The 27,789-nt window shown below is 49.1% G+C and overlaps 1 protein-coding gene across 1 annotated transcript; it reads left to right on the top strand.

The window, feature by feature from the left end:
• Positions 1 to 66: 66 nt before the first annotated feature.
• On the top strand, positions 67 to 27,043 carry bmpr1bb (bone morphogenetic protein receptor, type IBb). The gene is made up of 14 exons (XM_029837335.1): positions 67 to 484; positions 2,968 to 3,010; positions 4,385 to 4,524; positions 19,330 to 19,603; positions 23,152 to 23,314; positions 23,413 to 23,515; positions 23,748 to 23,850; positions 24,734 to 24,830; positions 24,895 to 25,039; positions 25,181 to 25,373; positions 25,453 to 25,750; positions 25,826 to 26,001; positions 26,090 to 26,220; positions 26,316 to 27,043. Exons 4-14 carry the CDS (start codon positions 19,516 to 19,518, stop codon positions 26,439 to 26,441), a joined length of 1,623 nt encoding a protein of 540 aa, XP_029693195.1. The 5' UTR covers positions 67 to 484; positions 2,968 to 3,010; positions 4,385 to 4,524; positions 19,330 to 19,515; the 3' UTR covers positions 26,442 to 27,043.
• The last annotated feature ends 746 nt before the right edge of the window (positions 27,044 to 27,789 follow it).

The following is a 27,789-nucleotide window of genomic DNA, read 5'->3' as shown; positions in this document are numbered from 1 at the left end:
TGTCTGTCCTGTTTTTAATAAATTGGTCCTTTAAAAGTAGTGGACGATTTATGTGCGGCTGAACTGTAGGTGCCATGCAGCTGAAAACGAAGCATCCTGTCCTATAAATCTGTAGCTGTAATGTCTGAAAGGGCTCCAGGATGCGCAGCACTGCGCTAGAATCGAATTACGCACTCAGGATAGCAGAAACAACAACAACTTCAGTAAAGTACTCCGGCGTTATTTCCATCTTATTCGGGGCTGGGCCACGTGGTCCGTGTTGATCTGGTGTCTGCCCTGATGGGGTGGACGCAAACGAGCTGCGTGCACTTCTCCGCGGCGTCGGAGGTGGGAGCTGTGCGCAGAGCCGCTCCAATTTAACCCAGAGTGGAATCATGCGCGGTGCAGTCGGATAGGAGCAAAACACAAGGATACACGAGGAGACCACGGCGGAGGTCTGATCAACCACTGCTTGAAAAGCGACGAGGAGGAAGAGGAAGAGGCGGTAAGGACACTTTTAAACCCTCCAAACGCAGCAGATTCTGCGTCGGAGCGCAGTTCAGGTCGCGCTGGTGTTCATCTCGATCCAACTCCAGACAGGTTTGCCGTCGGTCCCTCTGGCTGACAGCAGAGTTGTCGCTGGGGAAGATGATAATGATGAAGATGATGTTTTTATCCACACCTAACGCACGTTTGAGTCGGTGTGACGCGTCATATCTGAGGGACATCACTGCTATGATGTCAGCTATATGACGTTATTGAAACAATAGTCGCTTAAAACTAAATATATTGTCATGTAAAGCTCCTCAATTAATCGTTCACGGGTCTTTAAACTGGCCAAAGGTCCAGTAATATCATTAAAAATCTCTGTACACAGTCAGTGTTTCATAAATCTAATTCTTATTTAAAACGAAGCGTCGCTAGAGGCTGAAAATTAAACTTCCTTTTGCAATGTAGCTGTTAAACAATCAAAAGTTCCTCCTGGCTTCTCTCTGAAGGGTCAAGATTGAACTTTTAAGCCTGGGCTTTAATCCTAATGTGTCATTAGTGTCATCTGGGAATGCTGAGTAAGACTTTTGTAACTATTTTTACCCTGATTGGGAGTGTTAAAAATGTGACCCGGAGCTCCACACATCACCTGTCGGTGCGCATGGCTGCCGCTCCAGAAGGTTGGCTTTTGCTTTTGATGATCACTGATCAACCCTGAAGGCAGAAAGCACGCTGGTGTCAGAGGCAGAACCTGGTCTCCATGTTGCAGCGCTCCAACCGTGCAGGACCGAGCGGCCCGTTACACCAGAGCTGGGTGTAGAGGCGCTGTCAAAGCCACTCCTGCCTGAGCTTGATCCTGGCAGCAGGAGCACCTTGGTGGCCTGTCAAGCCAACGTCGGACAGCAGCAGTTTGTGGTCTACCACAGACTCGTGCTTCCAGGGTCTAGTTAGCTGAGCTCCTGCTGTCGCTCTGTTCCACTCTGCTGCTCTTTGAAATGGACCGAGATCTTTTATTGAGCCTGAATTTTCACCGAGCTCCTCCTCAGAATCTATGGGATGTTGCTGTCTCACCTGGTGTTTGTCCTACAACATAATTAATCCCATGCTGTCCTCACACGGTATATTTAACCTGTCTGTCCCACTCCAGCCAGTTTATTTGTCCTCTTCCTCCCACCATAACCACTATATTTAGCCTGTCTGTTCCACCTGAACACTTCACTGTCTCTTTTCCCCACTTAAACCAGTTGAACTTTCCTGTCCGTCCCACTAGAATTCACCCGTTTGTCCTCTCAGTCCCAGTTTTGACTTTTTATCACCTCAAAACTGAGCCAAAATTTGAATTTCCCTATCCTGGGGAGATTTTTCCTGTTTGCTCTCTGGTTTTAAACCCTTCAGGTGTTTGGATGCTCTCAACGCTCCTCTACAAAAGCCAACTTTCTCCTTACACACACACTCGGTACTCAACAAGGATGGTGATTTATGACGCGTGTGAGAAACCATCTAGACGTGGGTGAAATCCCGTCCACCTGTTTCACCTGAATTCAGCCTCTTCCCACCAAAAAAGCTACCCTGCTGGCTGACATGTAGTAAATTCAAATTAAACCACTCACATGGGGGCAGATTTAAATCACATTTCTGATTTGTACATATTTTTGCACCCAGCCCTCAAAAGTGGTTAGAACTTATTTAATTTGGAACGTCTCGGGCATGTTTAAAGAAGGGTGATGTGTTGCTGGAAGGACAACGACTTCCCTTCAGCAAACATTCCCACAAACACACGCTCATGGTTTGGTAGATATTGGCTTGAATCTTGCTTTAACTCACCAACTTCCTCCCTTCTTATTACAGGAAATGCATCCAGCCAATCAGAGTAGAGGCATTAATTCAATCGGAGTACCATTTTAGGACAGTAATGGAGTAAATACGAGGGCATCATGGCAGGAGAACGCCTTCAGGTTTTCAGTTGATCACCTCACTAAGCAGTTTATCCTGTAATCCGAGCACAGCGGCTGCCAGGCGGCGTAAATGGCGTATCGAGAAAGAAAGTGTGAGAGATTTGGTCCCAGACAGACTTTATTCAATGTCTTTTCCAGCTGCCAGGATGTTTTTTTCCCCTTGGTTCTTGTTCCTGAGTGAGTGAGGAACATCTCGGGCTCTGTGCAGACACACAGTCCGTCATTCACTCACTGGCTTCTGCCATATTGGAGAGAAACACCCCCGTAATAAAAGCCTGGGTATCAATGCAGTGAGCTTAAAAGTGTCAGTTTAATGAGTCTTGTTCCTAAAAATCTTTGCACATCTGGATAAATGCAGCAACTCCAGCCGTGCTCCAGTGCACAACAGGCTGCTGCAATCATCAGATACATCCTGTTATTAGAGAAGAGAGGCAGAAAAAAAGAGGATGGGGGGGGGGCTGAGGATTGAAACACGACTGGGTGAACTTCATAGTGCAGCACAGGGGCTCCTTCTAGTAATTCTACTTTTTGTCTTCTTCTAAAGGAATCGTCTCCTGCTGGAGAAAGGAAAAGGATGCTTCCACATGGTGAGTCTTGCTCTTTTTTACTTGGGTCAACGTGGGTCGTGTGTTGTCTAAAATAAAAATGTTTTTTAATCAATAAAATTAAAACATTTTGAAGCCTAGCGGTGGGAAAGGGAACATGGATGCGTATTTACAGCAGGACAGGCTTAAAGCTGAAATACATCCCAGAATATTAAAGCAGGGAAACGTGTAGATTTATTTTAAAGACCACCTCAGACATTCCGGCTGGATTTTAGGTGAATTTCTTTACTTTTGAACAAATTTAGACACGTTGATGGATGTTCCGTAGGAACGTAAGGAAACGTAATTCCCGCTGATTCCCTCCTGGAGAACAGCGGATTCTCCTCTTGTAGATGTTGTCAGATCCCCGGAGCTGTAAAATCGGGCTCTCCTGGGGGGGTGACGGAGCTCTGCTGGACCCTGTAGTCCTGATGACACTCCTGAGTTGGCCTTCAGAAACGGCAAAAATCCGCTGACTCAGCTTGAAGACGGAGGCGCGGGAGCTGAACCCATGCAGCGCGGGCAGATAGAGAGCCAGTGTCCCTACAGTGGACAATAGCGGCCTGTTGAGGTGGGCGGGGCTTGTTGCTGGCGCTCCTTCTGTGACAGCGACCTGCTGGCAGGGAAGCAAAGGGAGGCCCGGCCAAAGCGGCGGTTTGAGTCGGAGAGTAACCCACACCCGTGAAGAATGCCAAGAATCCCGGTGTTAAAGTTCACACTGTATGACCATCTGTGGCAGGGACCTGGCAAATAAAAGACAGCTGTGTGTGGGGCAGCGCACGTGTGTGCACGTTTGCCTGTTTGGATGTCTTAAATAAAAAAGATGCAGAGCTTTAGTTTGCAGATGAAAGATTAGATTCTTTCTAACACATGTGTCTCACACACGGCAAGAATACGCAGATGTATGTGCGTGTGTGTGTGTGTGTGTGTGGCGTTGAGGCCGACAGCCCATAATTATGCTGTAACACTCGGCGGTTTATTAAGAAGAGGCGATTCAGCCCGTGAGACCACCCAGACTCACCTGCTCGGGCTGAAGGGGAAAGTCCCCGGTCCGTCTTAGGTGCGTTGGCTCGGCGCCGTGTCGCCACACTCGCCGCCGTGATCTCCCAGGACCGTTTGAGCCGCCGGAGGCTGAATTGCTTTGCGTTCTCGCCCTTTTCCGGCCCGTTCCCGAACTTTTTCTCTGCTGTTTCTGATCCTGGAACCGGGGCCTCGCGCCCCTCGGCTGAATTGGCGGCGACAGCCAGTGCCACTCGGGCCGTGAGAGGAGATGAGGAACACATGAGATCAATTTCTGTTCCGTCTTTTCCCCTGTTGCCCCGCGTTCCCGATGACAGATTGTTAAATGGTTACATGTGTGCCTGTTCCCCCCTGTAGATTGGGGAAGGGGGCCTTCAGAGTGGTTCCTGTGAGCCCTCCTGCAGGGGAACCTGCCAACATCGGAGCTTTGGACTTCTGAAGGACGGGAAGAGGACTGCTGATGACCTCTGAGCTGAGTTTTGCATAGATCCAATCAGGTGAGTCTTTTATTCCACTTTAATGCTTCAATGTTGCCTAAAAGTGAAAAGATCCGTTGTTGGGAAACTGCGGACAAGGTGTTTTTGTGTCTTTTTGGAGGAATCACATGTTCCAGTCGAGTTTGTTTTAAGTTTCTCATGTTTTCCAATGACACACTGCTTTATTTGGAAAGAATGTCCGCTGCACAAATATTGCGATTCCTCGTGCACGCGGCACTTTCAGGATTAAAGAACCAGTCAAAACAGGTGACAGGTGAACCGCTGGTGTCAACACTTCACCCAAAGTGCTTCGACCTCGGATTAATGAGCGCCGGCCCAAAGTGTCTGTCAAATCTCTGATGGCTGGAATGAAGCCGGCACCGCTTCTGCTCCTCGTCGGGGCTCATTTTGAATTTTCAGTCTTCCTGCAGTTTGTCACAGTTTATTTCAATGTTCCCAACTGTATAATTCCTTTTCTAACACGAGTTAACTCTCCAAATAATGTTAAAGCTCGGCACGATGCCTTCGCTGACTTTTCTACAACACTCAATTTCCCTTGGCCCCTGGTTGCGGCCCCGTGCAGACGGAGGAGCTTGTGGCCCTTTTTCCTTCATCTTTAGCCGTCCGGCCTCCCCGGTGGCTCCTGCAGATCCGTGCAGAGGATTGGATTACAATGAAAAGAAAGGGGGAGCGTAGCGTCGCGCTAACCTGCTGCAGCCCGGCTTGTTTTTGCAGGTGTTCGGGAGAACACGCAGCTGTTGGCGCGGTGGCGCTGCTGCACGTGCAGCTCTGCCGTCACTAATGATGTATAAACACACGCATTAGGTCGTAGGAGCAGCACAAAGTCCGAGCCACAATTCTATTTCTTGGTTGTTTTATAGAAAATACTCGATCTTGGATCCCGCAAAATAGCATTGTTTTGTTTCCAAACATGCTTTAGCCTCTTTTTAAAGCTTTCTTTCATAGTTCATGAGGCACACTTTACGATCCCAGTTGCATCTGGGAGCAGCTGGTTCCTCCACCTGTGCCGCGTGCCGTCGAGCAGCACAGCGGGACCTCCTTCCTGCTTTTGGTGAAGGTTTGTGTCCACTGTTTGTGGAGCAGGGAGAGAGGCTTTTGTACAATAAGCAACTCCTCTTGCAGGGGCCAGCAGCTCGCAGCTTCACTGGCTTCACTGGTTTCACTGGTTGACTTTATTTGAATTGAAGCGCAGTTCTCGATTCTACAATTAGGTTCTGTTTTCTCCTTCTGGACTGAAAGTGGCCAAGCCGGTGGGTGTTCCCCTACTTTTTACAACCTGTGTTTATTTTACTTTTGTGAAAAGTGCTGCAATTAAGAAGCCAACTAGTAACCTTGGGTGGACTGTTCCACGGGCGAACACTTGGGTGGGAGGGAAGCCGTAAAGAAGGGAGCCGAGAGGAAAAACCTCAAATGTGAAAATGGCTTTTCAAAAACAGAACTCGAGATTTCATGAAACATACCTGGGCAGCTGAGGCCATGGAAAAACCCTCGCTGCTCATGCACACGCGTGCACACACATCAGACAAATGAAAAGAATAATATTAAGGAACCAGCGGAGAGACGACTGCCAGCGGAGCCTCAGACCTGCAGGAGTTGGACCATCGATCATAAACTGGTGGCAGACCTGGTTCCTTCTTTAGCTGAGTCCTGCCCACAGATGAGCTTCAGTCGGGGTCGTTCCTCTCCGCCGTTCTCTCCTGCGTCCAGATCCGGAATCATTCAAAACCAGACTGTGGCCAAACAGAATTGGTCGTTGAAGCATGCAAATTGGTTATCGGGACTTGGAATCCAGACCTGATTCATGACCAGCTCATCACTGGCTCGTACCCAAGGCACATCCAGATCTGCAGCTGAAACACGACCTTCTCTTCTCGCTCTGTCAACAACAGAGTAAATCTAATGGTTTTTCCTTGTCAGTGGGGCCTGTAGGTCCGTTGTGTCATTGGGTTTCAGTGTCAGTCTCAGCTTCTAATCAGGTCTGTATGGGTGCATTGTGGGAATATTCTCAAGGTTGCTGGATTGGTGGGCTTGACTGCAGGCAGTAAATCAGTCAAGACCAAGAAAAACAGACGGGGGGACAGACGCTCCGGAGGGGCCGAGCAGGAGTTCGGAGCCCGGGATGCCCGAGATCTGAAATCGGACTTTCACAGTATATGATGCATCATGTGCATCTATAGGAGGTTCATATATTTAAGTAATATTGCTTCTCTCATTCGGCAAAAATGTGAACACGCCCATAATCTGAACTGTCAAAGCATTTCAGAACCTGTTCTAATTTGATTTATTGGCATGCGAGAGAAGAGCGGCAGCTTTGCAACGTCATAAATCTGATTTTCCCGAAGACCCTGTGAAGATCTCCCCAGGAACCGAAGCACGACACGGCGCGGGATGAGTTCATCATCAGCCCAAAGTTCTCAAGGCTGACGTCTCACTGCGTCCAATCCTTTTGTCCCCCCGTGCACGGCCCGTCCGTGTCAGACGCGGGGCAAGCGGACAGCTGCCTCCGCGCCTCATCCCGATGACTGCGTGATCCACAATGATGCATGTGTGCCTTTGGAACAGATCAGCCATGGAAAATCAATGTTATGTGGTTTGTTTGACCGGGTCTGCTGCCTCCCCGCTCCAGCCTCTGATCCTGACACTGGACCCACAAGGGGAATAATCACCCAGGAATCTGCACTGGCTTTGAACGCAGCGCAGTCCTCTGGGGGTGAAGGGTTAAAGCACCCTGTGATGGAGAAGACATGACGCGCTCCACTTCAGAAGAAGAACCGGGTAATGCAACACAAGTGCGCAAAATGTATCACCCGGACGGGCGAGCGTGAGCGTGAGCGCTCAGTCAGTTTGGCAGCTGTAAACCTGTCAATAGAGTCCAAGTCTAAAGAGTTCCTGCTGGGAAACGTGGAGAAACAGGGGCGAACAGGCGGGACTCCATCACCTCGCAGGCCAAAAGCCACAGATAAGCGTCATAAACAAAAATAATAAGCATGTAATTACTCGCTGGCTGTTTACATTCCAGCAGCACAGAACCTCCAGATAGAAGCCCAGAGCTTCAGGACTGCTGATTAAGGGTGATCTGCATGCTGTGGCCGGGGAGTACGTGTCACTGACACAGAAGAGGAATGCATTTGAAACTCATTACATCCCCCAAAAAGTCAGCAGGGAGAGTTGAAAACAGCGAGTCCTCATAGGTTCCACGTATAACTTGGCCTCCGTCGCCCAGAGACATCACAGATGTACAGGGTAAAAAAATGGACTGAAAACAAACCCAGAATAATAATTGGGGAAATCAAGCTGTTTGTTTGAGAACTCCATTTAATAGATGTAAACCATTCCACAATTGGATCCATGCTGGCCCAGGTCCAGCGGATGTGTCATTAGCAGAAGAGCGCCCCCCTCCCCCACCCCTATAACCCCCCCCTTCAGCCTGAAAACTTTTACCTTATAAAGCGAACGGTCAGAAAGCAATTTTTAACTGCTACCTTTGCGGTCAGCGATGAATAATAGGAACATCTCGTGGGTCACTGTAGTCAAATATAGAATCCTTGTCAGGCAAGTTTCCGCTCACAGGACATTTGGCCTCTCATTACACATGTACCGGACTTTATCGGCGAACCCTTTAATCCACCACAGCTGTGTAACTGTAAATACAATTAACCCCGGTAATTGAGTGATGTTGACTTTGGGTTTTGTACACTTTCGCGCTGAGTGCCGGTAGCCTGCACTCTCTGAGGATGACATCATGGGTTTCAGGTTGCCTGCTGTGGCTTCGGATCCCAGAGGGGTCGAAGCAGCCCGAGCGCAGACCTGGAGGACTGATCCGTGCTGCGAATAGACACCGCTCTGCTCAGACGCGCACACATACGCAGGCCGCTGACCTCCCTGCCACCCCCGCTCGTTACCGCTGCAGATATGATGTGTTGACAGACGAGGCAGACGTGTTTTCAGACCTGAAAAACTCCGGGTTTAGCCGGGTGACGGCAACGCCGCGGCCGCCTGCATGTAAAGGTTGGCGTTTTGTGACGAGACAGACCAAAGATAAGGCCTCCATTTATTTTCTAAGCGTTTAAAAAAAGCTTCTCTGTGCTGGCGTAGGAATTCCTTACTGGGGAACCTTTCCTTGTGCCGCCAGCATCATGAAGTATGAAACCTCATATCTTATTTTGCTTCTCTTGGGAGGTTTTTGCTGGTCTCCAGGCGTGGCGGGCCACGTTTCCTCCTTTACCTCTAAGTGTCAATCATTCTGCCAATCATTCCTGTTGGTTATTTAAACCAAAGGAAGCCTGCAGAGGCAAAATATTCCGCTGCGATGTCAAATGTGCAGCATGGATGAGCTTTGATCTCTTTTCTGACCCTTTTCTCACTGTGATACTGAGAACGGCCCATTTGGATGGTGGTTTTAGTAAGACCGCGTCAGATCTGGTGGAGCCGTGCTCGGCCTTTGGGAGCAGGATCACATCCACGCTGGCTGCACGCCTCCCAGGCCAAGCAATGACACATAAATGACTCACATCTTGTTATGTTGGATCGAGAATGGAAGAATCGCCCCTTTAGTTTTCCACCGCAGGTGCCAGTCCCAGAAGATTGAGAACAATATAACGTATGTGGAACCTGCGTGTTTCATTTCATTTCACGGCTGCAGTTTGACATATATATTATGATCATGCTAAACTGCACCAGTGGGAGAGATGAACTACATCAGAAAAGGGTTGAGATGTTTGGGGAAGTCCGTAAATTAGCTCAAATTTAAGCTAGCCTTTGAAAGCATCCCCAAGTGCCCCTTCACTTATGCTAAATATAACTTCCCAGGGTGAACACAGACGTGCAAAACTCCATCATCCAGCTGGAGGAGAAAAGGAGAACTCCAGGTTTCGCAATCCACCGAAGCCGAGTGTGTAATCTAAAGCACGTGGGCAAAGGTAGAGAGCGGGGACAATGGCTGGAGTGAGAATGGAACAGCCAGCCCCAACGTGTGACTGCATTCCCGCTTTGTTCCATGAGATCACAGTTGTGGCAGATGCAGGACAGACTGGGAGCAGCTGTTTCGCTCCCCGTTCTCCAGTTACCGACGCTGGCACGGCCTGCACTCCAGGGATGGGCAGCGGGGCACTGTTGTTGAGTCTTATTAGTGTTTGTTCTCTGAGGGTGGGCACAAAGAGCCCTCAGAAGCAGCAGCGCACCCGCTTTCTTGGCGGATGACGAGAGGGACGTTGGCCGAAGGTGTCAAACGGCGCGGGCGCACTGACAAGACATAACGCGCAGCTGGTCCCAGGCTCCCAGGACCCGTGGCGCCATTAATTAGACCGAGCGATCTCTGAATATCAGATGTGCATTTTCCTCATTTCTCCGGTGGAAATCAGATATATTGTATTGTTTTAGATTTGCAGAATGAAGACATTTGGGGGTCCTGTGGGAAGTGAGGGATGAAAGCATTTTTTTGTTGGAGTGCGGAGAAAAGTGAAAACCGAAGATCTAATGAGGATTTAGTCGCCCAGCTGCCTGAATCTGTGCCACGAAGGCTCTGCCAATGAGGGCCGAGGCCATGTGAATAGCAGGTTTCATGGGATTTCATCCTTTTAAAGCTTTTGTTAGTCATCTAATGCTGCCCACATTATGTTTGCTGCATGTAATTCACTCCACATTTCAAACACGCCTGGAAAAAACATCAGCCTACACTTTCTTGTGAAACGACCTCCAATTAGAGCTCCGGCGAGACCTCCAGTTAGAGCTCCGCTCAGGTTTGGGTAACACGCTCAAAGCCGAGGCTGTCAGATACCATCAACTACGGACACAGATCAAGTGAGAGGAGGAGACAGAATAAAGGAAAAAAAGGCCGACTGGGTTAAGGTGAATTCAAGTGGAGCTGATAATCAACCTGAAGGGTAAATAAGCAAAGGAAGGGAAAAGGAAAAGTGGGAAACCTTGACGAAACAAAGTACGGGAAAGCAAAACATTATTGTTGCTGGGCTGGTTCTGGAAAAGAAATAAAAGGTGGTTGAAACCTCTCCCTCTCAGCCAAACGAACCAACGGCTTCAAACGGAACCGGAGACGCCATGAGTGACATCATGGTGGCTTTACAGGTTTGAACAGGTGCCCCCATCTTCTCCCCGTATGTTTTTAAATCACCCAAAGCAATACAGCGTAGAGTTTTATAACAGCGCTTGGTACAGAATTACACCAGCCGTGACGCATTTAACATCCAAATCCAACATGGCCGCCTGGATTTTGACATTTCCACCGTTTCCACGTTTTTAGCCTCGCGTGCGCTTTCATGCGCGTAATACTTTCCTTCATTACCTCTCTCATTGACTCCGTTACAAGCATGTTCACAAAAGCCAATATGCTTGTAATTAGCTTTGCGTTTCCCAAAGTTCTGCCATTGTCTCATAACCCTGTGAAAACTGCGGCGCGACCAGGAGCGAAAATGGAAACCGCCTAATGGGATTCCTCTGCCAACACTTTTCCAGGCTTCACAGCCAACCCGCATGAGTCAAGAGTGCAGAAGACAACCGAATTACCCACTTATTTACAGAAAATCAGCACGTTTCCATGCAGTCAGAGTGGATTTAATAACCTGCGTTAAGTACAGGCGTTCTCTGGGTGTGATTAATGGCCCGCGCTGTTGAGCACAGATAAAAGGAGCAGGTGCTAATGGAGATTTAAGGGTTAGATGAGCAATAAAGCTACGCTAGCGTATTCTCTGCGTGGGGATTGCCAAAGTGTGTCAGCTTTTACAGAAAAAAGAAGAGCAATTCTTCATATTTTACAAGCTGCTGCGGTTGCATCCGAGGTGCTTTTCCGTATCCTCCCTGTCAGCATTGTTCCCACCGTGATGCAGGCTTACAGTAAGTGAGGGAGTGGTGTTTCAGGGATGGATAGCCTTTCCAGTATTTATCGACTGCTGCGGCCGCGGGTGATGCCGCCTTCGGATGCATTAGCGGTGCAGAGACCTGACGGCCCGTCTGAGGAAAGGAAGCAGGGAGGGGCGGAGAAGTGAGGAGGGCACATGCTCCGGCGTCGGACGCGGAGACATCGATCGGAGCCTCATCGCTCCTTAAACTGCTTCCTGTGTTTTCATCGGGCTATCATTGGGACTGCAAACATCCCTGTCAGGGGAGAGGCTGCTGATAGCTGAAGGCAGGCGGATGTCCAGGAAACACGAGTTCAGGCTGCCAACGGCGTCTTAAAATGTACAGAAGGTCTGAATGGCACCAAAGAACAGCGCCGATGGAATGAGAGAGCGTACGGTTCAGGGAGGATGCGAACATTCTCCAGGGAAGATCCTTCAGGATCCTGGTCTCCAAACATTCGCCAATGATGTAACTCATGCGTAAAACAGCTTTTTTTCTGAATCTTGGGAGAGGGAATCATGATTAAAGATGGATTTTGCATTTATGTTGACTGAATAATAGTAGCGTCATATTAGGCTTTGTTTGGCATTTGGCTGTTGTTGACACAGATATTTAACCTGCATGAATCTGACATTAACTCTTGAGTTCTAATCTGGCCACAGTTTAATGGTTGGCTGCCCCGTTTCGTCCATGTTGCCTTTTTCCTATAAAATCTATGGATTTGTGTGGATGCAAATTTATGGTTTCTGTGTTAAACTTTTGCAGTCTAACTGTGGGTTTTGTACCATTGATGTTGGAATTCACATGTCTAAAACACTAAAGCACGTCAAGATGGATTTCCCAAGAAACAATGCTCCACAATTTCCTATTGATAACTTAAATTAGCAGTTACCGTGGTGATTCATTGAATCTCGGTAAGAAAACCACTTTAAGGGACCTCGATGACAATAAATGTTCAGCTGCTTCGGTGAACCTTTACGCTGCCGTCATTATTTAGTGTTCCGGGAAAAAAAGGATCATAAAAGAATTAGAAAAAATAACCGTTTCCTGCAAACGTAGAGGTCACGCTACCCTCTATTTTGATTTCGCTCCCAAATGGTTCTTGTGATTGTACTGACGATTAAATCTGATTTAAGATAAATATTGATCTGCGTCACTCACTCTGCAGACAATGGTGTAAATGTGATCTGCTGTCTGATAATTACGTCGTTTTTGGCCAAAAACTTTGGACACAAATGTGCCAAAAGCACCAGGCTGGAGGTTTTGAGCCAAATTCAGGCGAAGCAGACAGAAGAATCCACAGGTCGAAGGCAAAAACCTCAAATCAGTCTAAACACAGCGTGTAACTCTGAGCTGTTACAACAGGGGGGGAAAAAAAAGAAATATGAAGGATAACAAACATCGCAATTACTGGAATGACGGCGCTCAACTGCACAAGAAAGGGAAGGATAACAAGCTGCAGGTGAAACGAATCAGGGCGGGCGGAACCATCAACATGGAGGGGAAAAGAATAAATACAGGAAGTGTAAAGTGAAACAAGAAACAGGAGGATTAAAACTTCAAAATAAAACATGAAATGATAAAAATGGAAATGATGACACAAGACAGAACACAGGAAAAACAACGGCCAGAAATCGGTGACGCAAGAAAAGAAAAAGACTAAATCAATGACAGTGGTTCAGCTGGTCTGAGGAGCACTTTCATGGAATCCAGGCCTCTTCGGGCAGTTTCCACATGGCTTCACATGAATTACGTCCAAAGGGCTCGGTAACCTCTCACAGATGTGCACAATTAGGCTAAACTATTGTGTATCACATGCAGAAACTCGGACCGTCCCTCACAGAAACATCAAACATGTCCCAGACTTGAAATACTCTCAGTTATATCAGACACGTATCCCAGCTCATTCTACCTGAAAAACAAATATCCCGCCTATCGTAAGAAATATCCCACATCAAACGGCATCAAAGGGTTGAAAAATAAGGCTGCCGCGTATCATTTCATGTTTCATAATTACAAAGAATTATTAAAAAAGCAGGTGTGTGTGTGTGTGTGTGCGTGCGTGCGTGCGTGCGTGTGTGTGTGTGTGTGTGTGTGTGTGTGTGTGTGTGTGTGTCCAAATGAATGCCGACAGTTGTAAACCAGCCTTTTTACACTTGGTTCCATGTTTCTGTGGAGACTCGACTAAAGCTCCTGGACTGTTTCTCCTAATTATGGGAAAAGATGCCTGATTGAAAAATGGGCTTTGGGTCAGCTAGCCAACCAGTGACGCCCCCCCCCCCCCACACACACACACACACACACACACCCTCTCCAGAGTGAAGAGGCCCCTGGGTTTCCTATCAGATGGTTTCACACTCGCTCCGACGTGAGTGCAGGAGGCCGGAGCTTCTCGTCTCTTTCTGTCGGAATACCAGCTAAAAAAAGGTCTTCAGATTTGTGCTTCTGAACTTGCTCCACATTCTCTGGAGTCACATTTTGATGTCTCCATCACAGACCTGCGTTGTCCGCTGTGCCCACCGGGGCAGGTTAAAGTCCTCAGACGGGGAAAGAAGCTACCAAGCTCAGCGGCCGCCTGCCAATGAAATGTTGACCTTAAAAATAATTTTAAGTTCTCTATCAGTGCTGCTTTCACACCATTCACAAAACACACAAAAGAGCTTTCAGCACCACAGCGGCTGGAGGGGTGTGGGTGCACACGGAAAGTATGCACAGAAGACCCAACCCCTCCCCCCCCAACAACACAAGGTTGGTAGTTGGACCGGGAGCGGTCGTCTATTAGACACCTGTGAATTAGAAACTCCGCTAAACCAAACAGCGTTCATCTCAAAGAGCATTCATCCGACTCAACGGACCCTTTCTGGGGAGATATCTCTGGGCTCTTCAGCTAGCAGAACCCCCGCCGGTCTGTGCCAACCCCTCCAGGGGAGAATCGGGCCCTGTAAATGTAGCCCAGTAGCTGTTTTCTTGTGCTCCAATGGAGCCGTTCTTAAAAATAAAACTGTAGCTGTGTGTTGTAATGTGCCTCATCATTCGGTGTGAATCAAAATTACGTCTTTTCAATTCTTTTCCTGGAATTTCTTTCCTACCTGTGGTCTATCCAGGCCTCGCACAGCCTGCAACAGCCCTAAACCCATTTGGAATCCCTTTAAACACACGCCTTATTTCACAGTTGGTCAACATTCCCAATGATGGCAGCAGATTCTAAAGAACTGAGCAGCTTCTTGTACATCTGTGCTAGCAAAATGCTTTTGACTCCCTTGTGAAACATACTTGCGTTGTCTTACAAATTATATGCGTCTTCGATACAGATGTGGCTTCTTCAGTGCAGGAACCCCGTCCGATGTTCCCTGCACGCCCGCTTGTCCCTTCTGGCCTCGGTCTCTCTGCTTGTCGGCGTGTGCAGGAAGGCACCGGCTCGTTAATGATGTGTCGGTGCGAGCGCGTCCGCTGTGAGAAAGAAATGTTGTGGTGTAATGCAACCAGGCAGGTGTGAGGGTCACGGCCAGTTTGTGGGCCGTGGTCTTAACCCCCGCTGTCTGCTTTGTCTGACCGTCAGAGGAACCCCTTAATTAGAGCCTTCGGCTTTGCAGCAGACCCTCCGCAACAATCCCATCATTAAATGCTCCTGGTTGACTTGGCAAAGAGAGCCTCGGTTTCCCTGTTTCCTGCCGCACAAAGGCCACGTTAGGAAAGTCTCCTCCAATTTTTCAACTTTGAAGTGTGAGGAAGAGAAACCAGCACACGTCCAGCAGACAGTTGAAAATCCCCAGGTCGCTGCGGAAGATCTGGAAATGGGCGTTTTATTCGCTCATTTATTCAGGTAAACGCGTGCACTATTGCTCGCCGTGGACAACTTTGCCGTGGCCTCTGCTCGGCGTGCGTGCAGTATGAGCACAAAGCCATTGTGTGACGCAGGAGTGATCAGGTGTCTGGAAAATAAGTAAGAACAGAGCAGAGAGAGAATTCAGGGAAGTACGGCTCACCGCTCGGTCCTGCTCAGCGGAGACCCTGTGAGACCTGATCCAGTGACCCCGGGTGTCAGTCGGGGAGGGAGCAGACAGGAAGGATTTCATTCTGCTGTTCTTGGCTGGTGCACGCCACCGCCCCGGCTGTGGAAAATCACAGAAGGGCTTCTTGACATCTCCTTCAGAGCCAGATGCTTCACATGGAGCCCGTCTGTAAGGCTGTTTTGTAACCGTTGTCCTCATGGGTGAAACCCGAGACACAGGTGTTTCAGGCGTCGCCCGGAGGAAGGCCCTCGCATAATCGCAGCCTTTCAGGTAGCTTCTCTGCAGTGGACAAATGAGGGGATTACGATATTCTCCCTCTAAGGTTCACGCGGAGAAACTCGATGAATCAGCAAGAAAGGGAAACCTATATTCTGAGAAGAAACCCGACCTCTTTCTTGGCAGCCGAGCTGATATTTTAGCTTGCACGTTGTTACAATTCAGCACAGCTGGAGCCGCTGGAGACAAAGCCCACGAGACCTCCTGCACGGCTCAATCGGCTTGTTTGGGGAAGGTGGAGGTGTTAAACGGAGGTTGGCGAATAAAGGAAAGAATCACTCCTCCTCCTTTCCTCCCCCATCAGCTGTGGCGCTGCACCTTTCACCCTCATCTAGGCCAGGGAGCGTCCGCGGCCACCGCCGCCTCACTGCTGCCGCTGTATTTATTGCAGCGAGGCTCCAGCCGCCATCCCAGGCTCTGCTCCTGCTTCATTTCCATCACACGAGAGAGGCCGGCTCTTTCAGAAAGTCCTTTTATTACCTGGGAGGCTCCATGTTCACCGAGCCACGGCCTAAAAGGTGAAATGAAATAAGTGTTAGCAGTTTTGACGGTTAAAATCCCGCTGAGAGATTCAAGCTAAGCGGCGTACGATCATTCTAAACGCATCGGCTGTTTCAATATCTCGCCGGTGTGACCGACAGAGGGAGGGGGCAGAGGGTGAAGCTTGCTGTGACAGTCTTTTCAGGCCTTCTGAATGACCCCCCACCCCCACACGGCATTCTTCAGCACATCAAAGCATCAATCTCAGCAGAGTGATTCTGGGCTCTGCTATTGTGCAAATCTTAGAATAATAATATTAATATTCATCAAGAGCTTTCTTTACCGGGAGGGTGGAGTCTCTGCTGGAGATCTGCGAGGATCTCACATTCATTTTTCTATTTTACATAACAGTGGTGAATTTATTCGTGTCCAGACAGACATAAACGGGGAACAGAGCTACTCAAATCTCTACTGATATACACTTATTCTGCCCCTTATATTTGTTTTGCTGCTATTTTTAGCATCAGGATGGTATATTTGACAGGATATTATTCGATAAAGTTCATCAAGTTAATTAATGTGGTTCTACATTATTTGCCATGACTGCTTGCTAAGCTGTCAGAGATGAAATAGAGGCAGGTTTCTGCCGAGCGTAGCGCCACCTACTGTCAGGGAGGACACACTGTCTTTCCTCCCTTTAACTTGTTCTACATTTTCAGACAAATTGAGACAACTGCAGTAAGATTACCTTTAATTCCAGACAAAAACACTTTTGCTGTAAAAATGTGACCCAAATTTATTTTCAACATTGTTCTTTGCCACAGTTAGATTTTTTATTTTTTTTGCTGATTTTCACACTAATGCTGAGTGATCAAAAGTTATTCTGTGTTAAGACACAAATGTGTCAAATAAATTGAGTTTTTCATCATCTTCTAAAAGGCTGCTGAGCCGAAGCCACAGATGATGAAGATGGTATCGCGCTTCCACTTGTCCGTGTCCGTGTCCGACAGTGTGGCCGCGGACACGGTTACTAATCCAAAGTTCTCTGGCAGCAGCTAAAACACCGACCTGCTGAAACTCCTCTTGACTTCTCAAAGCTGCAGGTCCGTTTGGCCCCGACTGGAACATCGCTCATGATACGCATTCCTTTTCTGCCTGTAGTAATTTCATCATCTGTGCTCTGTCGGGGCCTTTTGTTTCACAGGTTAAGGCTGATTTTTCACAGTCCCCCCCCCCCCCCCCCCCACCCGGCCTTTGCTTTGCGGGGAAAGTTGTGTTTGTTCTCCTTAAGTCCGTCCCTGAAACAAAAGACGGAGCTAATTTGAAACGCTGCCGTCAGTGTTGGAGAAAAGTCTCCGTTTCATAAGAAAATGTTTGCTCTGAAATGGAGACAGACTCTTACAAACATCCAGGCTGCAATAATTGATCTCTGACTGCCAGAGAGTGAAATGTGGGGGGGGGGGCAGGGGTTGAGACAGCAAGGCAAACAGAAAAGAACCTGTTCAACACCTCCAGATCCAAATAAAAGGCCAGCACCAAAGAGGTGGGAGGAGATGGATCAAATCTGAGAGAGGTGGCACCACTGGAGCACCTCAGGGCAGCTTTGTTAGTCAGTGTGTTCCTGAGTGTGTGTGAGTGTGTGTTCCTGAGTGCTGCGAACCATCATGGCGTCATGGCGTCCTGATGCAGGACGAGTCCTGCAGCTAAAGTCTAAAACAGGGGGAACGAGGGAAAGGGAAGAGTTAAGTTCCCAGAGGAACTGACTTCCAACCAGCCTGCCCCACTTCCAACCCCTTTAAACGGTGCTGTGACCCCCACCTACGGAGCTGCTCGCTCCCCCGGACCCCCCGACCGCCGCGGGCCTGAGCGGGCCGTCTGAGACTAGAGGCGGGCTCCACGCTGTGTGCTTGATGGAGCGCAGAAGGTTGTGCGAGGTGCACTGACCCTTTCACGCCGCTCCCACAAACCCTCAGGCTCCAGCAGGCGCTGACGTATCGTACGCAGAGACGCTCAGATCAGAGGTGACAGCAGAGCGAAGGGGCTTCTGGGGGCCGCTCTTTCCACCCAGTGCTCTTGTGAGATGGCGACAGGTGTGAGGTGGACTGTCCCATTTGGCTGGTGTTGTTTTGCCCTCCCATCGGTGCCGGATGCCACCAGGACCTTAGTTTCCCCCCTCTTGAACCATTTGGACGGAGCCCGCCGTCTCAGAAGGATGTGTGACTGTGGAGATCTGCCTCTGACGTGTTTATGGTCTGCATGGGGGCTGTAGTAGGCTTGATATAATCTGTCTAATAGCCCACTTGATCCTCTTAACTTGTAACCCGCGTGAATCTTTCCCACAGTGGAATGTCTCCCCATTGTTGTGGCTTTTTTTTTTTTTTTTCCGCCGTTGCTGCAAGTTGGCAAATGTGTCCATGTGCGTCAGATTAGGCCGAAGTTGCAAAGTTGTGGCCGTGCCTGGAGGTGTGAGCTCTAATCACCTCTAATCACCTGACGTGTGACGGCCTGATCCCTGCGGCACACACACACACACACACGCTTGAACTTTAATACCAGACTCTGGGTTACCAATTAAGACTGTCGTTGCCATTCACACAACTGCTGTGGCTTTATTGTCGAGGCATTGTGTGCCTGATATTTTTCTTTTTAACTCTTGATTAGAGGAGCACTTGTGCGCTTTCACATCTCATCTTTATGTATGTTGAAGAACATGAAGGATAAGCAAACAAATCTGGTTGTTTTCAGCAGCTTTGCTGCAGACAACAGTGTTTTTTCCCCTTTTATTCCACTTCCGTCAGCGAAGGCCTCCTTAAATCCATAGATTATAGGATGTTGCTACAGCTATCCATTATGGAGGACAGGAGGAAGGCCACTTCTCCTGCAACCTGTTTTGACATTTGAAAAACTAGTTTGTGTCGCTGAATTCTAGTTTGCGTTGGAAGTTTTTAACGCCGTTTCCTGGCGCTCCTCGTGCGGCCGAAGTTCCCACCCTCCTTTCTGATCCTCTCCCGTCTCTGTCAACGTGTGATATGAGCGTATGCGATATGTTCTCATCTGCATACGCTCAGCTGCTCCCACCGGCCGTGGAAAGGGACGGACAAATAGCAGAGCGAGGCAGCAACTTAGTAACACTCTCCTCCCCCCTGTTTTCTCCCCCTCTTCTTTCCCTGCCCATGTCTCCCAGGCTGTCATTGCAGAGCGGTGCTGGGGGCTGCAGGCTGCCTGTGGGAAGTTCCTGAGAGTCAGCGTACACAAAGAGGGGCTGGCGCTTTTTCCCTGGAGGATTTTTAGCAAAAAACCCCCCCCAACAACCCAAAACCACAATCTGCCCACGTTGCCTCTGGGACTTGGAGGAGGTGGCGCTGGCGTGATGGCAGCGGTGCCACTGCCACGGGAGTGGGCCTGGCAGGCTGTTCTGGTGATGACTGGACTGGCATCGCTGATCCACGTGGGTCATGGTGAGTATAAATGCAGAGTTAAGGCAGTTTGTTGAGGAGAAAAAGTCATTTTAGGACGAAGGTTACCCATAATGTCTGTGTATTTTACCTTCTTGAGTTTATGATGAGCACAATCTGCCTTAGTGCATTTGTTTGCCCCGTTGCCCCCCCCCCCTGCCTGAGCTGACCCCCACCCCCACCTGCACCCAGTGCTCATGTTTTGCATTGTTTGAAGATGGACATCCAGTTGTCTTTTACGATAAATGCCAACAGTTTCACGGTGCCCCCTGCAAGGTTGTGGCGGGCGGGGTGGGTCAGCACGAAGATGACACTTGTGCATCTGTTCTGGTGCCGATCGGGGAAACAATTGTTCTGGACTCTGATGCACTCGCGTCTGAGCGTGCTTCGGTAGTCAAATATTTCAGTGAAATATTTAAAGATTTAAAGTTTAAATTTTTGCTTTTAAAAGAGCCGCTTCACTGAAGTGTGTGTGAGCTGTGAAGCTCCTGACTGACTGACTGACTGACTGACTGACTGACTGACTGACTGACTGACTGACTGACTGAGTTGAGAGCTAGCTGTTACTTTTCACAGCCAGTCACTAAAATACCTCGGCTGCTGTTGAGAGATTCCTCCATTCCTCTCTGTGCAGCCACACTGAAGAATTTTCCTTTTTTAACCTCCGATCTGAAATTGCTTCAGCAGTTTTTGGGCTGCAGATCGTCTCCCAACAGTAGCAACAGTCCTGCTTTTTCCCATCAGCCTGACAAGAAGCGGCTGCGTCGTAATAAAACCCTTCCTTCCATCCTCCTATCACCGATAATTAAGATGCTAGCTGCCGTGTTTTATGTTTCTTGGGAGCTGAACTTTAAAAGGTCTCCTAAATGACTATAACAGGTGGGAGGTGCTCCATAAATCTAAGTATCACGGTCAATTTGCCACCTGTTCCTGCAGGATGAAGTGGAGGAGCCCTGCTTTCTGTTCTAGGGCCTGAGTGGAAACACAGCCACTGCTGCCGTACCGTGGAAATTCCTTTTAAGACAGTTTTGACTGGTTTTCCTCCCTGTTTGTCGTGTTGGTCCTGTTTGTCAGAACACACCCCAACACATCCCTTATCCCTCTCTTCAGGCCTCCTCCGTCTCTGACTTTGCATCTCCTGCTCTTTTTTGGACAGCCGTGTCTGATCGACAGGACTCCGAGGGGCTGTTTTTCCATCTGCGGCTTGATGTGTTTTCGTTTGCCGGGATGTTTGAATTTCTGGGATGTCAGCGTGTCTCTGTGGGAGGTGGCAGTTTTGCCCAGTTAGCTTTTCTCTCTGGCTGAAATGACGGATCAGTGCTTTTGTGACGCTGTTCCACCGTTTTTCCTGCGGATCATCGGCAAACAGGCACCAAGCGTGCAGCGTTCAGATTCCAGGGGTCCTCCCCTCCTTCTCCGTTCCACTTCCTGCCATTGTGCCACCCCCCCATCACCAGGCACAGAATTTGATCCCCGGGCAGATGTGCTGCTCCGGTGGTCAAGCACGGGAGTCGATCTCTTGTGTTTGTGCAAAGGTTTTGCACCACTTGATGATATCTGCTCGGAAACTGAACTCTTCTCTGGCCGGTTCGGTGTCGCTGGGGGGGGGGGGGGGGGGTGTCACTGAAGCTCAACCCTCCTTAGCTGCACTGCAAATGGTTCATCAGTCAAAAGCTCCTCCACATCGGTGGGGCTGGAATGTCTCCGCACCGGAGCCCCACATCAGTCGATGTTGTTGGAGAATCTTTAGCACCACACAGAAAGAGGCCAGCATCTCGCCCAGATCAGGCTGGTTGTGTGTGTGTGTGTGTGTGTGTGTGTGTGTGGGGGGGGGGGTTGTTGTGGCATCTCTCTTCTGGATTCACACCTCTGTGAAAAGTCTTCAGGTTAGTTCTTCCGAACTGCAGCGTGAAGGGCTGGTGTCTGCAGGCAGGGCAGGTTGCTGATGTGGGTGCGGATCAGAAGCAGGAATGTGCTCCTCAGACGTTCTCCGTGCACAATGCGAACCTCCTGTGAGCGTGGCAGAGAGCTTTGAAGACTGTAGGGGGTTAAGAGGGACAGTGGCAGGCTGGAGGAGGATGTATGGCCCTTTGGCAGGTTGTGTGTGACCCCCTCTGGGTCAGAGAGCATTCTGGAGGGAAGCCGTCTGCTTTGAGGGGGTGATTTATCACGGCCACCTGGAGGAACGGCTCTCATGTTTTCCTCCGTGTCTGCGATATCCTCTGTTGGAAGGAGCTGCCCCAGCATCCAATATATAATTTCAGATGGGCGTCTGTTTTTCAACTTACCTCTAAACGTCTCAATCTTCAACTGGACGCACTTCTAACTCATCTCCACATCTATTCTCTTTTATTCTGGATGATCTCAGAACAAAGCTGGGCAAGTTGTGTTTTTATAAAGTGTTTCTTTGACATTTTATTCTCACTTAATGGATCATAGAGGGGGAAGATGCTTGGAAGAGGAACAATAATGTTTCACTCTTATTTGACGATCAGGATTTTAACCTGCGTCATGTCAGCAACAGGAACTGCAACACACACACGTTTATTTGAAACCAGCTGAAGAGCTGAAGCATCCGTCATTTATATCGACAGCAACAGTAACAGTCAGTCAGTGACTCACAGATTACAGTGATCCAGCCGACGGCGGCGGCGGCGAGAAATGAGACCGCGGAAGGAGACGAGAGCCCGTCTGAAGCTTTACAGACAGAAATCACTGTTGCTTTTAATTGTTTTAGCACACGGTGTGTGTGTGTGTGTGTGTGTGTGTGTTTGAGAAACAGCTTGTGGAATGTGTGGGGGATGCAGATCAGATTTCGGGGTGACCTTGAGTGTGCCCCGTAGCTGACACAGCAAGTGTGTGTGTGTGTGCGTGTGTGTGTGTGTGTGTTGGAGAGTGAAAATAAAGCCTTCATATGGTAACTAGAATGCATCATTAATCACAGCTTTTGTAGCTGCATCATTTCACTTCTTTTCTGCCCGAATTAGAAAGAATTCCGGAATCTTCTGTCGTGTTTCTTTCATGAACACATTTTGTTTTTATTTTTAACGATTTCCTCCCTTTCATGGCTTTATTTTTTTACAGTAACTGCCTCCGGTGTGTGAATGCACTATTCCTTCAGTGGTGTCACGCCTCGTCTCACATGCAGCTTTCATCATTAACTTCAAGTGTTTGTTCATCCGTCGTCTTTTACATTATACCATGAAAATTATAACATGAAGGTTAATGAAGGAAATCTTGATGCTCTTCCTGGTAAAACAGAGGAGAAAACAATGCAAAATCAAAGAAAAAGGGGAAAGAAGACGTCTCTCAAGGGTGACACAGAGCTGTTCAGCTCCCTCTGGGAACATGCTGCTGTCCATCCTGCTTCCACTCTCCTCTAACGGGCGTCTTCGCTCAGCTGTTTTTAAGCGATAATGAGCACATAATTATGCCGCACAGCAGTGGATTCATCTGGAGACGCACCTCCACAGCATCAACATTCAGATCGTTGCTTTTAATACTGCCAATCATCACATCTGGAACATGCGTCTCCGTCTCTGTGTCCACAGCCAACATGTTGGACGCCATGCTGCTGAGGAACGGAGGGAAGGGCGGCTCTGAGCGGTGGCCCGAGGACAGCAGCGGCGGCACGGTCACCGTTTTAGCTCCCAGGATGCTTTGGTGTCACTGCTACCACCACTGCCCCGAAGACTCTGTCAACAACACCTGCGTGTAAGAATCCCTTCTGGCTCCACCAGACTTAAAGATCAGCAGCGATTAGATGAAGGAAGCTCACCGGCGGTCGGCGTTGACTTGATGCGTTTGTGCAGGACTGACGGGTACTGCTTCACCATGGTGGAGGAGGAGGAGGGGGGTCAGGCGGTCCTCACCGCTGGATGTTTGGGTCTCGCCGGCTCTGAGTTCCAATGCAGAGTAAGTCACCTCTGTGCACACGTGCGCGTCTCTCTGTGTGAATAACTGCAGTCCTGTCCCCCTTTTACGAGCTCCAGCTGACTGACTGCACCTCTTTATGAGAACTACCTAAGTTGTTGAGGACTAGAACGTGTGAAAACAAGCACTAATTTTGCTGAATGACCTCTTTGGGATGGATTGTGATTGTGGACATTCCTTATGTTGGCATCTTGAATGTGGATTTGTCTGACAGGACACCTGGAACGTGCGCTCGAGGAGAGCGCTGGAGTGCTGCACGGATCAAGACTACTGCAACCAAAACCTGCATCCCACTCTGCCTCCGCTGGTGTCGTCAGGTGAGCTGGTGCGCGCCCATCCTGTGACCGGGGGGGGTGGCATTAAGGTGCTGCGGACCACCACAGTGCTCTGCTGGAGCCACCCAGAGGCAGGTGGAACACAGCCCGTGGCCTTGGCTTGTTCTCTCACCCTCTAATGAAAAGGACAGCCGCTCCCCGGGGCCCGCTTCAGTTTCCTGCCTCGGGATGGATGTGGGATGTCTGTCCATCTGCTGCCTGCGCCTGCAGACCCGCTCTGTCAGTCCGTCCGTCCGTCTGGTCAGCCTCAGAGTCTGTTTGTCCGGGCAGACAACGGGATCAGCAGAGATCACATTTACGCTGTGGTCGTTGCGTTACAGTCGTTTTGCCTGCGGGTGTTTTCAGCGTCGCAAAAGAGGATTAGTGAGAAAATATTTTGAGTCTGGGATCATGGGGGGGGAAAACATAAGCAACTTATTTCATTTTCTCAGAATTCGGACCGGCCGCAGAATTCCTGATCAGGATCGCCTCAGGGAAACATGAGATCAAGCGTAAAGTCTGAACGGAATGTGACGTTTTACACTTTTTAACACAGGACAGTCCTGGATATAACGTCTGTTGCCACCAGTGCGTGCACGTGTGGTTGTGGGCACGTCAGGAGGCGTCCTGGCTGTGCGTATGATTGACAGGAGCACAGCAGAAAGGCCAGAGCCTCGGAGCCGCTTTGGGGCTCTGGAGTTTCTGTAACGGTGTCAGAGTGACAGCTGATCTGTGAGATCCAGGAGAGGGATGTGATCGATCAAACTGCGAGTGGGGGTGCAGAGGGGGTGAGAGGCAGGAGGAGGGGGCAGAAAATGAGAAAGAATGAACCCGATTAAATCAGATAGAGATGTTAAGAGTAAATATTCAACTTATTTTCTTCTAGATTTTGCGGACAGCAGAATCCAGTACATGGCTCTCTTCATTTCAATAACCGTCTGCATCGTCATCCTCGCTCTCATCCTCCTCTTCTGCTACGTAAGGTAAGAATCACCGCTGTCACGCTTCTGTGCCACCGGTCAGCGCTAACACTCTTTCCTGTGACAGATACAAGCGCCAGGAGTCACGGCCGCACTACAGTATTGATCTGGAGCAGGAGGAGACCTACATCCCCCCAGGAGAGTCCCTGAAAGACCTGATCGAGCATTCCCGCAGCATCGGCTCAGGTTCTGGATCAGGGCTCCCTCTGCTGGTAAATTAATGTCATTACAACGTGTCTTTTTTTTGTTAAAGGTGTAACTGGTCATTTACGATCAGATGTTTCCTAATTGCAGTATTAGGATGTGACTGTGAACATGTGCATGAGAGAAACTCTAGTACCTGCTGTTTCCAGGTGCAGCGGACCATCGCCAAGCAGATCCAGATGGTGAAACAGATTGGTAAAGGGCGATACGGGGAGGTCTGGATGGGCAAGTGGAGGGGCGAGAGAGTGGCCGTTAAAGTTTTCTTCACCACAGAAGAAGAGAGCTGGTTCAGGGAGACTGAAATATATCAGACGTTCCTGATGAGACATGATAACATACTTGGTGAGGGGATGCAAGGACTGGAGTTCTGGATCGCGTTCGACAGTTCTTTCTTTACTCCTCTTTTTCTCCCGTCCTGCAGGGTTTATAGCAGCAGATATCAAAGGAACCGGCTCGTGGACTCAGCTGTACCTCATCACAGACTACCACGAAAATGGGTCGTTGTACGACTACCTCAAGTCCAACACCTTAGACGTCAAAGCCCTGCTGAAACTGGCCTACTCGTCCATATCAGGCCTGTGTCATCTGCACACCGAGATCTACGGCACGCAGGGCAAACCGGCCATCGCACACAGAGACCTGAAGAGCAAAAACATCCTGGTGAAAAAGAACGGGTCCTGCTGCATCGCGGACCTGGGACTGGCTGTCAAATTCAACAGGTGCACCATTTCGAGCTGAGCTACTGTCAGTATGGAAGTCTGCTTGAATATCTTAAACCTGTTTTTATCCATCAGCGACAGTAACGAGGTGGACATTCCTCCAAACCTGCGAGTCGGAACCAAGCGCTACATGCCCCCCGAAGTGTTGGACGAGTCCCTGAACAGGAGCTACTTCCAGTCCTTTATAATGGCTGACATGTACAGCTTTGGCCTCATCATGTGGGAGATGGCCCGGCGTAGCACCTTCGGGGGTAGGAACTAGTTTATATCTCCGCATCATAAACACAGCCCGTGCAGACATGAATTAAAGAATCCTACGTGTTTCTGCTGCTCCTGAAGGCATCGTGGAGGAGTATCAGCTGCCCTATCATGACCTCGTGCCCACAGATCCATCCTATGAGGACATGCAAGAGGTCGTCTGCATCAAGAAACAAAGACCTTCGTTTGCCAATCGCTGGAGTAGTGATGAGGTACTCTCATACCGCATGCAAATGAGGAAAATGCGTACATGTTTACAGAAAAAGCTTGTCTTCTAACACATTGGTTTGGACTTGTGTGCCCCCAGTGTCTGCGACAGATGGGGAAGCTGATGTCAGAGTGCTGGGCTCACAGTCCGGCCTCTCGCCTCACAGCCCTGAGGGTCAAGAAGACCCTGGCCAAGATGCTGGAGTCCCAAGACATCAAACTGTGACAGTCCAGAGAAACGGCGCCATCCGCGGAGAGACCGCCACTGGCCCCGACACCACTTATCGCTGACCGACGGGAGACAGAAGAAAGAAGAGGCCGCCAACAATGGGACAAAGTCACCCGATAAGGGGGGTGGATGACTGATAACGGTCGGGGGGGGGGGGGCCAGAAAAACGAGAGGTGGGAGATTTATTACAGCAGTGGAGGTCTGCCCTCCTGCGGAGGGAGGGAAGGGGTGCTGGTGTGGTGCTTTCTGTGAAAGCTAAACATTTACCGGGTCCGGAACGTCCCGGTGGGCAGGTGTAGAGGGACCCCGGGAGGACGGGGGTGCTGGCTGGGATTGTGCGTAAAGCCATACGGCAGAATTCTGTGTGCAGACTTTTGTACTGTCACAGCTGCAGATTTTTCCACCCATGACAGACACCATCCAAAGGAATGTTGAATTCATGCTCAGTGACCTCACTATTATTATTATTATTATTATTATTATGAACGTTGTGTACAACTAATTTAACAGAAAACACATATGTCGAGCAGAACTAACAGATGTTTTTATATAAAATCTTATGTACACTTTATTTCAAAAATTAAACGATCTTGGTAAATCTTGTTGCTTTTGCCTTTTTAACTTTCATCAATGTCTCTTATTGTCATGAATCAGTTCAGCCTCATTAAATCTGTTTAAACCAGAATGATGTTGGACCAGGACACCACACATTATTAATATATTTCTGATTTACACCCACAAGTGAGAACTCAACTGTTTCTCCAGTCTCATCATTAAATCACTTGTTCCTTTCCAGACCAGACGTCATATTTCTCAACTAATTTCTTCTGCAGTTTGGATTTATGATCGCAAAACTCTCCCAAATTTATTGTTGAAGAGTTCTGACAAATCATCCACGTTCAGGATGTGTTAATAAATCAAGATTCTGTGACGTTTGTGTTGGTTTGATATAAGGGAGTATAACATTAAACTGAATCTTTTCTAGAGTCGCTCTGCGCCTTGACCACGTTCCTCACGTGTTCGTATCCGGTCTGGGGAGCCTTATTGGGCACTGGTGTCTGGTCACGCCCCTTATGTGTTAGTATCCGGTCTGGGGAGCCTTATTGGGCACTGATGTTTTCGGACACGCCCCTTACGTGTTCGTATCCGGTCTGGGGAGCCTTATTGGGCACTGATGTCTGGACACGCCCCTTATGTGTTAGTATCCGGTCTGGGGAGCCTTATTGGGCACTGATGTTTTTGGACACGCCCCTTACGTGTTCGTATTCGGTCTGGGGAGCCTTATTGGGCACTGGTGTCTGGACACGCCCACTAAGCGCCTGGACGCTAATTATGGGAATTTATC

The sequence above is a fragment of the Takifugu rubripes genome, chromosome 6 (assembly GCF_901000725.2).
Source record: "Takifugu rubripes chromosome 6, fTakRub1.2, whole genome shotgun sequence".
In the NCBI taxonomy this organism is placed as follows: Eukaryota; Metazoa; Chordata; class Actinopteri; order Tetraodontiformes; family Tetraodontidae; genus Takifugu; species Takifugu rubripes.
Note: the sequence above shows the minus strand (reverse complement) of the source record. Positions and strands in the feature narration are given on the sequence as shown.

Coding starts and splice junctions, on each gene's coding strand:
- bmpr1bb (XM_029837335.1), top strand. CDS start 19,516: ATGGCAGCGGTGCCACTGCCACGGGAGTGGGCCTGGCAGGCTGTTCTG. Junction 23,516..23,747: donor GCTCTGAGTTCCAATGCAGA/GTAAGTCACCTC, acceptor TTTGTCTGACAG/GACACCTGGAACGTGCGCTC. Junction 26,002..26,089: donor CCGGCGTAGCACCTTCGGGG/GTAGGAACTAGT, acceptor CTGCTCCTGAAG/GCATCGTGGAGGAGTATCAG.